We start from the raw sequence: 13,034 nt of genomic DNA on the forward strand, positions 1-13,034 counted from the left end.
CAATTAAACCTGCAAGGAACAAATTTTGCCAACCTATACTACAATTAATGAAAGCACACTATTAAAATTTGGATTGTAATGCATGCACTTCTAACTACTGCGGCATTTTGTTCCACTACTGCGGTAGTTAAGGTTCCTACTACTGCGATATAATCTTACGGTATTTTGCTCTTGAATTTTCCAATTTCATCAATTGCAAATTTTTTTAACTGTCCATTCACTAATCTGCAACATGTTTCCACTCTTTATACTCAACCCTCAAACTTTTGCTCCGCGAGTGAGTTGCTCACTTAATCTTCTTGATTTGAAGAATAAAAATTACCAGCGATTTTAGGGCTGCTCTCTAAAGCTCTTTCGTACTCATACCTCATAATTTTTCATCCCAAAAAGCCTCCGAAATTATTGGGTGCATTATCCAAGCCCACACTGTAGGCCTATGGACAACAGGTCCACAAACGGGCATTTATTTTGAGCACTAGAGCACGCATAGGCCTATGGCGGACATTATCAGCAGTAGGCTCAATTGGGGTGCTTAAGATGAGTGTTTGAAGAGAAGCATTACGGTAATGTGCGATCACAGCCTGTGTGCTCCAGCCACGTAATATGCTTTGCTATACAGAGCGAGAATATTATCCGTTGTTACAGCCTATACATGGTGATTACTTGTATATGCTTCTCGCGCTGATTAAAAATCACACCTGCTGTTCTCAATCATGAATAACGAAGGTAACCTTCTTCAAATGATTCGATATAATTCTGTTAAATATATTTAATAAATAATTTATTTATTATAGTTTAAAAAGCTAACTGTACGCGAAATCTTTATAATAAAATTCGATTTCCTCATCACCTAAACTATACGAAAGTTCAAGTCTCGAATATCCAAACTCGGTTAAGGCTTCCACCTAAGAACGATCGTATTCTGCATGTCATAGTTTTTCTACGAAAAATACGCAGTTATCATTTTGCATATATTATCTTCACGCTGAAAAAATACAATAATTACTCTGTAAGTTGAAGTTACGTATACAACAGTCGACGCGAGTAACACGCGTTGGTGTGTGTGAACATTTCCAAGTGCTTACATTTTTCAATCAAGGTAATCGAGTCTGGCAGCTTTTTCTGAGCTTTCGTTGACGCATTGTTGTCGGTCAAAGGTCGGGATCTCAAAGCAATTGCTCGAGTGGACTTTCACAAGTCTTCTTCTCTCGTCCTTTTATTAGAAGAAACAAGTTTTTTTAGAGATGAATTGAAAGCGAAGGCCAGTTGAGGGAGGCGGTATTTTTAAGAACAAGCGTATTACGTGAAGTATCATCCTTCGACAAACAAACGGACGCTCACTTGAGCTTTTTTTCTCATATCCTCTATTGCCTGTCGCGCTTTGTTGTACAGCCGAGGCAAAAGCTGAGTTCTATTGTGCTGTCTCTACTCTGACGTAGCTAATTAAATTGTCTGTTTTGAGCAGCAGTGTGGACATATTTCGAGTATTGCTTTATAACATCGCTTGCTGCATTTCGTCTTCTCTGTGATGCTGTCGCTCAGTCGTGTTTTCCAAAACGACCCTCGGCCGCTCAATTGGACGGTGACCTCTTAGCCATCAATATCATCTCAATATCAACACTTTGGACAGGATTAATTCATTACAGCATAAATAATACTCAGGTATTAATTTCACCTGCTATTGAGCCATAGGGAATCAAATGCAGTAAATGCATTCCAAGCCTGAAAATACATGAATAGATCGATGCTTTCAATGGAAAATTAACCCATGTATCCGCCTCATGCTTTTCAATAACACCGAATTTATTGCTGTATATTTTTGTTTTAGATTATTAGAATGGGAGTTGGAACTCGTACACTTGGGAAAAAACATTCTTCTCAAAAGTAACTTAAATGTGAGGTGCAAAATCCGCAGATTAAACTAAAGCGTTCGACCATGGAAAGATCGTGACAAGAACACTTGATTCAAACATAGAAGTCGTGAATACAATAGAGTAAGCGCTAGGTTTCGCAAATACGCCATACGTTCACAGTATACCTGCTGTGCTGAGGAGATACGCGATGCTTTTATAGGATTATAATTCGTTAATTGAGTCAGTGTTTCGTTACCTAACGGCACGACAGTTATATGGGATACGTATATCGTTTAGAAGCCATTCACGTTTACAAGATTTATGATTCGTTTGCACGGTAGGTACTTAATATATGAGCAACGCGATAGAATCCATATCATGGGCACTACTTATTTTCATACCGCCTAAGAAACAAATTCCTTTAATCGGCAGCGCTAATCCTCTTGTAATCGAACGTATAGCTCAAGCTTTGAGATTCATGCATCTTATTCTCCTTCACAATATGAGCTTGATCTTATTCATTTCGAAAGAACATGTAATAAACCGACGGTAACGTGGCGACTGAAATACTAGCAAAAATCATCGCAGAACGTAGCATGAATCTTATCATCCTTAGCAGTGTACCAATAGAGCAGCAGACTCCACTTCTATTTGCTTGCATCTCAGATATTACGGAGTCTTTGTGTCGTTTGCTTGTAACTCACAAAAGACACGGAGCCCAAACATGCAAATTGGAGTCAAATACTCGTGCGTCACTTGACACGGGACGTCGAGTGCGTACACAACGTAGTCTTTTGGCGTCGCAACAATGCGCCAGGTCAAAGTACAAGGCAAATGAGCCAGAGAGCTCATGAAAGGAAGCGCTCGCAGCGCATGAATCCAGTTGCTTACAGTCTTCAATCTGGCCAACTGAACGGAATTAGAATGCAGGTTTTGTCAGAAGTAAACTTTTTTGCTCTGCACTGTGATGTTAAATAAAAATTTCGAAGCTTTGTGCTTCAGATTAATTAACAGTTCAAGTATCCATCGGTAGACTTTGCAGCTGCAGTCACTGACACATGATCATATATGCTGCTGGAATTTAGTGAAGTTCAAAGAAGCGGCTACGAAGAATAATTGTCTACTAGCAAGATATGAATAATACGAGAGAAATTATTGTGTCGCATTTTATCTTTCAAATCACACATGATTGTAGAATCTAGATTAACACGTACATTTATTTATTTCAGAGTGGTAAATTCCCTCAATATATGCTTGGCTAGCAACATACTATCATTTCCTGTCGGTTAAAAAAAAAACACATCCAATGAGAAATGAACTGAATTTGTAGAAAATTCGCTGTATTTTCTTACCATAAAACCAAATTAAAAATATAATAAATATAATACAAATTTTTGAGTGACAATATTCAAATTTTTTAGTGACCATTTGTCAACAGTCGGATACAGCTCGCGATCAGGAATATTCTCTTCACAAAGTAGCTTTGCTGCCCAGTTGTTTGTTCCTCTGAAGGAATCCCAAGGCCCAGTTGGGAGGCCGCTTGAGGATAGGAGGATACCTCAAGTGCGGCTCGAGCTCTCGCATCCTACGCACAACGCGTTCGTTAGAAGCGCATGCATCATGCCCAGAATTCAGCATGCGCGACTTCATAAGCTCAGCTGTTGTTAAATGAGGACCAGATATCGCTTCGTCGGTATCCATAATTTCGCTTGGCCATATAGAGCTTTGTTTCATCTCCATCAAACGATACAAATTGTGTAGGGATTCTTGGAGCTGCATGGCTTCCTCGTCTTCACCGAAGCTGAAGAGGGTAGCCAGTGTATTGCTAACGAGCACCGCAAGCTCATCGGCTCGAGTGATCATCCCATGCAATTCGGAAATCAAACCCAAGTCTTCATATGCGCTTCCTTCTTTGGTGCTGAATTTCTTTCTCTCGAGTTTCCTGCGGTTTTTAGCGGATCTGTAAGTTCTGCCAGAGGCCCCAGAAGAAGCAGAGCGGGTGGAATGCCCAGTGACTGTACTGGAGTCACAATAGACGTCGCCGTCTAATTGTGTGTCGTCATGATGTTCTAAGGAGTCCAAATACTCCTTTTCTTTCAGTTCACGAACAACAGACAATCGGGAGCAGGATTCAGAAAAAGATACAGATAAAGCACTGATGTCACCTGCAATGCTTTTGGTTTGCTTCATGAGTTCAGGAACGACGACAGTTTCGACGAGGTCAGATCTGTTGTACTTAAGCGACAACGCTACGGCTTCATCCCATTGTGATGCTAACGCTAAGCAAGCAATGGCATCCTCTTCGTTTTGCAAATAATCCAAATAAACAATAGATGCGTCGCGAAACATTTTTCGTTCCTTTAATTTTTCAATTACAGTGTAATACAGTTCGAGCATTTGTTCCTTCTGATATTTCAGTTTCATGGCCATCATGAATACTTTACGCCAGTTGCAAATCTGTAGGTAAGCTTCAAGAGCCTCACCAAACGCCTGAGATCTTTCATAGAGCAGCGCTGCCTCTTGATACTGACCCCGACCTACATTGTAGTTAGCATAGGCTTCAGTAACGGCACCGTACAAGACATCATTGCCCTTCAAACACTCCAGGCCTTCACTGAATAATTTCTCTCTTTTCACAAGAGCAAGGCATTCTTCAAGATGCAAGGATCCCGTCTCGCGTAAGCTCCGGAAGGCTTCTTTGTATCGCTTCAAGTACACGTTAATGCTGTACTTCATGTAGTTCGTTTCCATCTTCTTTAAATTATTAAGAAAAGGCAGGAACTCCTTAGGGTCCTTCTGAGACTTTTCAAACACCATCATGACAAGATCAAAATCGTACGTACCAAGAGCGACGTCACAAAGCGCATCGGCGTCAGCTATGTACAGGAGATGACGTAATCCTTCCTCGCACGAAATGTCGCCGCTTTTTTCGAGGCGCATTCGTTGCAGCCTTCGCAGAGCTTCATCCATCTGACCTGCATCCATCTTCACGTATGACGTCAGTATTGGGAGTAGAAATTTGTTCTCATTGACCGCGATCATAGCTTCTCGTACTGCCTTGCAAATTGTGTCAACTTTGGAATCAGAAGCATTAGGATCTGTGGGAGTAAGCTTAGGCGCAGCATCCTTGTAATTGAAGGCGTATAGAGATCGAGTGGAGTCAGTGTTCTTGAGTCCGGCGAGGAATAGATCAATCCATCCAGCGTTATCAACTGACTCAACAAATTCGTTACAGTTGGCGAGAAAGGCACAAGGATCGTGGTCGTAGATGAGATTCATATCGATCCTATGTTTACGCATGATTTCGACACAACGATGGTACTCGCGGTCATCCAGAAGCCGTCTTAATAGGTGAACAAGCAGAGGTCGTGGATAAATGATCTCGATGTTACCACGCGGCATTTGTAACACAACTTCGCAGTCTCCTGGGACAGCGGTGATCAACTTAGATCCACGCTCAACATTTCGCTCGCCTGCAATCGCAGTGCTTTGTTCACAACTATTTAAAACAGCATTGAAAACCTCCATCTTCAAAGGCAGCATGAGGAGTTTATGATTAAGAGTGGTGAGTAAAAGATGATCGTCGTGCACAAGAAATGATGAACAATTGCCGTAAAGTTGTTGATTATTTAGAAAAAGACGACCCCTCTCATTCCAGCCGAGAAAGATAATTTTGTCGTCGACAATGCATGCTGTCAACTGAAGGCACCGAGATGGGAAAACAATATTGGTCCCATCATGTGTTTGAACTTCTCGACAACCACACCCCTCGAAGTCGAACTTATAGACGACTCCGCTTGAGCTCAAGAAGAAGGTCTCATCTCCTAAACTTGTCAACGCAACCACTTGTCCAAATGGGCAAGGCTCCTCCTTTATTTCTGCTTGATTTCCAACAAAGTTTACAGAAAGTATGGATTGTATATCAGTCTTAAAATTGTACTTAACTCCAACAATCCTGTTGTTTGATGTCCATAGAACATTGTAAATTCTGGAATCTTTCAATTCTGATTGGAGATTTGCTTCATATATCACTTTAGACAGAGGAAATTTAACTTTGAAAAGAGGTGATCGACCAAGCCTGAAGTCGACTTTAGTGTTGAAAGAATCTAAATTTTCAGTCGCTTCGGTGGATGCAAGGAATGACAACTTTTTACCGTGCAAAACACACACGAATGCCTCAGCAGTTTTTTCATCATGTGTTGACCGTAGTTTGGGAGCGAATGCAATTGCTTCAACTTGGTCCTGGAACTGTACTTCATAAGCACACGAGGGGGGCGGGATTTTCGACTGTTTGAAATGAGTCATCAAAAGCCTGCTGCCGCTGACAACTGACACCACAGCTTCATTGGCGGCGCTCTCTGAAGTTGAACGATCAACTGCAAGTGAATATTGAAAGAGAAGCAGCCCGGACTGCCTAACAATAGCAAGCTTCAAAGAATCTTCACAATGCCAAAAAACATTAAGAATTCCTTCAAGTTTTATTTCATCTTTCAAGTACCAACAATAATTGTTGACAGTCCATAGCTGGATGTAGTCATTTGTACTACAGGACGAATTTAGATCACAAGTGGAAGCGGTCTGGGACAGCCATACCATCAAGACTGAGGAGTCACTGTTCCAAGACACCTCTCGTACGTAGTAACCGTCGCGCTCCAACAAAGAAAATTCTCCATGTCGCAGTCCATTCTTTTCGAAAAATATCACGTTATACTTGTTGGCCAGCCGCTGCGACGAGGTGATGAGGCTGCCATTTGGCTTCCAGTCGAGAGAAGCTTCAAGAACAGGTGTGTCCTCGCTGGTGCTAAGCAATTCTCCACCCCTGTCGGCAATACGGAGTCGTCTGGAGTTTATCCTTTCGTCAACGTAGCTAATAACAAACATTTTACCATCACCTCTCCAGCTTACGCGTGGTCTCCCGTCATCGTATACAGCAAGACCGCGACTGACGCTAGTGTTTACAGCAACTTTGGCTGCTTCTTTGCCAGCTGTTCCATGGAACTGGGTCTCCTTTTTGCCCCAGCCAACATTAACCAAAGCTTCTTTGCCGAAGCTTTCTTGGTCGAGAGTAAACTCTCCTACAGGAAGAAATTCTGAGTTAAGAATTGTAACAGTTTTCGAGCCAGTAACTATCACAAGAAGTTCCTCGTCGGGGCTCCAGCAACATGCTCGGATGCCATCACCCACGCTGCCGGCCACCTCAATCTACAAGAAAATAAACAGCGATACATTCCCATTAATAAACCCAAATTATGAGAAGTTAAGCAGCTTCGTTCAATATGCAAAAATATTTTATACTACTTTCCATCATTTTTGCAGCTAAGTTTCATAGTTACCTCTCGGGTATCTCGAGAATAAACAAGAACATCTCCCTCTTGAGTTGTGATGCATACACTTGCATTGATGAAGTCACATGAGATAATGCAGGCAGTAGAGATATCAAAATCCTTCCAAGTCACCAGTAATACTGTTGTATCTTTCATACTCTCATCACGACACTGCAAAAAAATAAATAAATAAAAACTTGTTTAGCCATAGCTATTTGCACCACTCACTTCAAATATCACTGCTATTTATATCATATGAAGAGAATGAAATTGATTGAAAAAATGCAATCTTGCAGGAACAAGGATTCCTATGACCAAGACACAATCAAAAATGAAGTTTCATTCTTTCATCCAAATGTAAGAAAAAAGTTGAGAAATTATTACTGTAATAACAAAATATTAATAGAAGATTGATGTAATGTACCTACCATTATGTGAATTTACTAAAGGAATGAATTTTAAAGTTGAGAAAAGGTCAGGCAATCTGCATGTCAAATACTACAATCCATCATATATACAAGCAGAACACTCACCAAAGTGGAAAGTCCATGTACATCAGCAATAAAGAACTCCTCTGCTAATGAGTTGTAGCAAATTGCAGAGTTCAACTGTATTGGATGCTGCCGAGCTTCAATGCTTTTCAACTTTAGGTTATGCATGATAATGGATTTCTTTTTCAATATTAATGTAGCATCACTATTAAGAATTACTGTTAAATATAGCCGGATTTAACTGATGATGCACTCAACTTTATTAGAGATTATGCTTGTATCAAGCAGAGCCTATTCACATGGGTAATCATGATCACAACCCAATTTTTTGTCAAGACTTATGGTTTCTATTAAAACAAAAAATCAGAAATTATGAAAGATCACTTCAAAAGATTACCATAATTTAAAACAGATAAGTAAGAAGAAGGCACTGACAAATACATTCTGGAGAATCAGAAAGATTCTGGGATGCACTTCAATTTCATGCTCCATGACATTGACATCAGGTAGAAAGATCAGTGTCCATTGGAAATTTTAATGACTTGTTAATAGAATTAGTTATAAATTGTACACAAAATAATCATAATCAATTATTATGATTATCATCCTTTAAAATAAAAATTGTTGAAAGTATTTGTTAAAATAAAATTTATCTCAATGAAAAAATGATATTGCAGGACAAACCCTTTTCCAGAGTAGGTACCAAGCACACAAAATATGTCTCAATTATCCCATTTTCTGAAAACTATTCTGTCAAGAATCAAACATCAAAATTCTGATCAATTACCACAATGCCTCACTATAGGCATAAAAAGCACCTGTAATAAGATGTACTATATATGCTAGACAAAATATTGACGTGATATTTTTCCAAGTCATATTAATCAGAATAACTGCTCATTTATCACTTGAGATCATGCCAGTGACAATTCAAGGTGGCACAACCAAATATATAAGCTCTACTATTGATATTGCATCCAGGCAGTAGTATAGATGTATATACTAGCCATAGCCACCCCCAGTATTAGCTAATGATCTCAGTACTCAAACACTTTGCTTGCTCAGGCATAATATGTCTCAAACATTGTATGCATATATTCCATATGTCTTACCTACCGGTACTCAAGTTGAACCTGCATCTCACCTCTTGCTACAACACATAGAAGTGAAAAGAACCATGCAACTCTCAGATACATTTTTTAATTACCAATATGCTGGGACCAAACAACTGAGCCTTAGAAACTTAGCTCACTGTAATAGTTGTATTTAAAATTATAATGTTGAGATCAATATATTATGTAATATATTACAATAAATTACATAAATTGATCAATTAGTGGTTTAGTAATCTGTGCAATTTGCATTGTGATGCATGTTGAAGAAGAGTATTATATTACCATCAAACGGGGGTAAAAAGGGATGGTTTTGAGCGCTTTTTGTTTATAACTTCTTACCATGAAACATTTCATAAACAAATTTGGGTTCATTTTAAAGCTCTTTGTGATGGCTATCGAATGGCATCTCCAAAAAAATCCCATATGCTCTTAATAAGGTGCCGGACACAAAACTAAAGCATCCTGAATTACACCTAAGAATTTTATAATACAGGACACTTGAAATAAAACTCAATTTTAAAACATTTAAAGCATGCTAAGTGTACTCATCCATTACTAACAGTACTATGAAGTCATCCTCTTCCTTTGTAGATGATGTAGATGTAGAATAAATGACATTTTCTGTGATTTTTACCCGTTTTTCCTTTATTGATATATTACAATATTCATACATTATCCTATTATTGATGTGATATGGTATTACCATATCCATGGGCATGCCTCTGTGCATTACAACAACCTTATCCAATGTAAGCTTCATATTGTATAGGTACTTTTCCAAAATCACACTTTTCACAATTTTTTCATGGATTTTTTAAAGGTAGTAACTGTATGATTTCCTAACTTCCTAGGTAGAAACTGTATGACTTCCTAACAACATAGATAGTAAAAATGTTGAATTTTACACCACTATTTTTTGTTTTGCAATATTTCAATTAGTTTAGCTGCTACAACATTTCTACAAAATGTGGGACAACTGTCCTGATTTACCCCACCCATCCCTTATTACCCCATTTGATGGTAGTTTTGGTATTGTTTACATTTACTAAAATCTCATAGCTTCTACTTGATTGACATTGCAGATTATTTGCAACCTTTCATTTTAGTAATTTGTGTCTGGTTGACCAGTCCAGTCTGGATTTTGGTCATTTATCACAGGTCTAGTTGGTTAGTACCTTTCATTAGCAAGTTTAAGATAGTAAAAAAATTCTAGTGTTTGGTCTATTAATCACATTTCAGTCTCAATGAAAGACATTTTCCACTGTTCCACACCTGGATTTGTGAATGGCAACCTATACATATACTAGTGTTTTCAACTGTTTTGGCACTGGCAGCTCAGGCCTGCAATATATATGCATTTTGTTTAGGCACCACCAGGCGTGGAATATATCTACTTGGTGCACTACGATTTAATTTTTTGAGCCGTGGTTTTATGGATTTGCAATGCATGATTCCATTTCTGCAAGCCGTGATTTAATTTCTTCAAGCCGTGAATTTCATACCTTGCCCATTAAAAGCCCTTTACAAGCCGGCAGCTGCAAGCTTTTTACTAAGGAATGTGCATGTGTTACCCCAAATCTCAAATTTTACCCTAAAAACAGTCAATACTAACATTTGTCTTCACTTAAGTGGCAACTCATCATGTGAAAGTGCAGTCTGACCGCTCTGACGTGACAGCAACTATGCGATCTTCAAGGAAACGTTTTAGATTGACTTGTTGTTATTACGTTGTGCAGGATATTTTAGCAGGATCGTCGAAGGATTGCAGAAGTTGAAAATTTTATGCAACAAAATGTTTGCAGAGTGCAAATCACGATTTCTTTAATCAAACAAAGATACATGACATTAGAGCAGCAAGATTTCATACCTACTGAAATTATAAGAGTCGCAATACTTTAGAAAAAATAGGGCTTTTCCAGCCCTGAGTACCACCAAATAGGCCAACAATTTGGTTGTTCTTTTACCATAGGTACTGAACATAAGAGGCAAACCAGAGATTTTTTACAACCAGTTCATTTTCAATAAATTTCCTCATCTGAACCAATGATTTGAATCATTCTCAAGTATGACAATGCTGGTATACAGGATTCCAAGGTGCAAGCGGCATTGCCAACTTGCCAAGATATGAATTTTTAGCCCAAAACATTGCCAGCCATTTTCAAGATCCATCGCCAGGTAATTTTTAATAAAAAAATGCTGCACGCAACTTTGATAGTATATTTCTTACTCTCCACATACCGAAACGCTTACACACATTGCAACTGATTTCTGGACAAGCTTCACTGCATCCTGATCCATCCAGCAGCTCCAGCATACCAGTAACCTTACTCAATACTCAGACAGTCTGTGATAGACCAGGGTGCAGAAGGTGGAAGCAGTGTCGCCAATATATGGGTTTTTAAGCCCAAAGCATCGCCGACCATTTTCAAAAGGTGTCGCCAGGTAATTTTTAATGAAAAGCCATTTACGCTGAGTAATGAAAAACTATTTACAAGCCACAAACTTATTTACAAGGTTGCATGCAGGTGTTACCCCAAATAACTAATTTTACCCTAAAAACAGCCCGATTGTACAGCAAGTGTCAACTGAACATGTGATGATGCAGTCTGACCGCTCTAATGTGACCGCAACTACATTTTGTTTACATTTTTTTGGCGGGAACTCATCGCAACCGATTTCCAGACAAGCTTTGCTTACTGCATCCCGATCCATCCAACGTACCGGAAACCTTACTTTTTTTCTAAATAGTTGGCCGAAGACTGACAAATATATTAAATGCAAGAAATACAATCTAAATGTGTCGGCAAGATATTCTGAAGGCGTAAATTTTGCTACTGAAGCGTTGTCAAAGATCTTGCAATATTCATCCACTCTCTGCACAGTGGGTGACAGACATCTAACAAGTTTCACTTTCATTGTGAATATGAATTATTTGATGTTTGACCAGCAATGCCTTTAGCAGATTTTAGGCTTAGTAGCAAAAAAGAGATTTTTAGAATCAGTTAATTTTTAATTTACTCATCTACTTAATATTTTAATCAAATTCTTGCGTAGGGTAAATGCGGTATATTCCGACACATTAAGGACGCATCAAGATATGAAGAACTATAAAAAAATAACCATATGCGTTACTCGAGTTCTGTTTGCGTTACGTGACTCAAAACACTGCACTACGCGCCAGCAACGATGAAACGTCACAAAGTGTTGCCATATTTATTTAAAAGCCTTTAGAATGCAAACCTACCAAACCCATATATTCTGACACTGTGTGCAAGTCAGTGTGACTAAATTCAGCATTTTGTGAGACTTATTCCGGCCGCGCTTCAAACTCTACTAATACATAATTCCGACATCCTTGTGTTCGAATTCCGATCGCTGTGTGAGCTGTATTGGAATATGACACGGCTTTGAATTAGAACACTATTGAATATTGAACACTACTTAATTAGGCTTTTAATTAACAGCTATTAAGCTTTTAATTAAGAAAATTTTAATTTTTGCACACAGCTTGGAGCGAGCTGTGTGTGTCCAATTCAAGTTGTGTTGGAATTAGTTTTTATGTGTCTAAATCCGTTTCTTAATTTAATCATCTATTAATTTATTTACCACTTGAAATTGGCAAATACCAGTATACTTAACACATTCCCCGCGTATCCAGATTTCCCCAGTATTCCCTTATTGCGGAAGGCTTTCAGTGGTTGCTGCTTCAGTTAGGCGCCATTGGCCGTGACAAGAGGAGGTGTGTGCAGCTCTGTGGCATTATAGCTTTGCATAGCTGCAAGAAAAATGTTGGGACACATGTGGTACATTACGCAAGCAAATAATAACAACATGTTTTTCTTGCATATTGTACCACTGGTGTACCAAGTATTTATTGAGCCATATATGTACCATAATAGAATAGAAGGGTACAGAAGGGAATAGAAGGAAATATAAGGGAACAGAAGGGAATAGAAGGGAATAGAAGGGAATAGAATGGAACGGAAGGGAATAGAAGGAAATAGAAAGGAACAGAAGGGAATAGAAGGGTATAGAAGGGTTCAAGGGAACAGAAGGGAATAGAAGGGAATGGAAGGGAATAGAAGGGAATAGAAGGGAATAGAAGGTAATAGAAGGGAATGGGTGGGAATAGATGGGAATAGATGGGAATAGAAGGGAATAGATGGGAATAGAAGGGAATAGATGGGAATAGATGGGAATGGAAGGGAATAGAAGGGAATAGAAGGGAATAAAAGGGAATAAAAGGGAATA

The 13,034-nt window shown here is 38.9% G+C and overlaps 1 protein-coding gene across 1 annotated transcript; it reads right to left on the minus strand.

The window, feature by feature from the left end:
* Positions 1-3,005: 3,005 nt before the first annotated feature.
* On the minus strand, positions 3,006-8,044 carry LOC108672259 (putative elongator complex protein 1). Its single transcript, XM_018159905.2, has 3 exons — positions 7,711-8,044; positions 7,187-7,348; positions 3,006-7,055 (listed from the first exon to the last, which is right to left on the minus strand). The coding sequence occupies exons 1-3, from the start codon at positions 7,834-7,836 to the stop codon at positions 3,324-3,326; spliced, it is 4,020 nt and encodes a 1,339-aa protein (XP_018015394.1). The 5' UTR covers positions 7,837-8,044; the 3' UTR covers positions 3,006-3,323.
* Between the last annotated feature and the right edge of the window lie 4,990 nt (positions 8,045-13,034).

Source organism: Hyalella azteca, unplaced genomic scaffold (genome assembly GCF_000764305.2).
Source record: "Hyalella azteca isolate HAZT.00-mixed unplaced genomic scaffold, Hazt_2.0.2 contig11453, whole genome shotgun sequence".
Lineage (NCBI taxonomy): Eukaryota > Metazoa > Arthropoda > Malacostraca > Amphipoda > Hyalellidae > Hyalella > Hyalella azteca.

Bases quoted from the DNA above. Each gene is read 5' to 3' on its own strand.
- LOC108672259 (XM_018159905.2), bottom strand. From the start codon at position 7,836: ATGCATAACCTAAAGTTGAAAAGCATTGAAGCTCGGCAGCATCCAATA. The intron at 7,349-7,710 runs GTGAGTGTTCTG...ATTTTTTTGCAG, and splicing joins TACATGGACTTTCCACTTTG to TGTCGTGATGAGAGTATGAA. The intron at 7,056-7,186 runs GTAACTATGAAA...ATTTTCTTGTAG, and splicing joins ATTCTCGAGATACCCGAGAG to ATTGAGGTGGCCGGCAGCGT.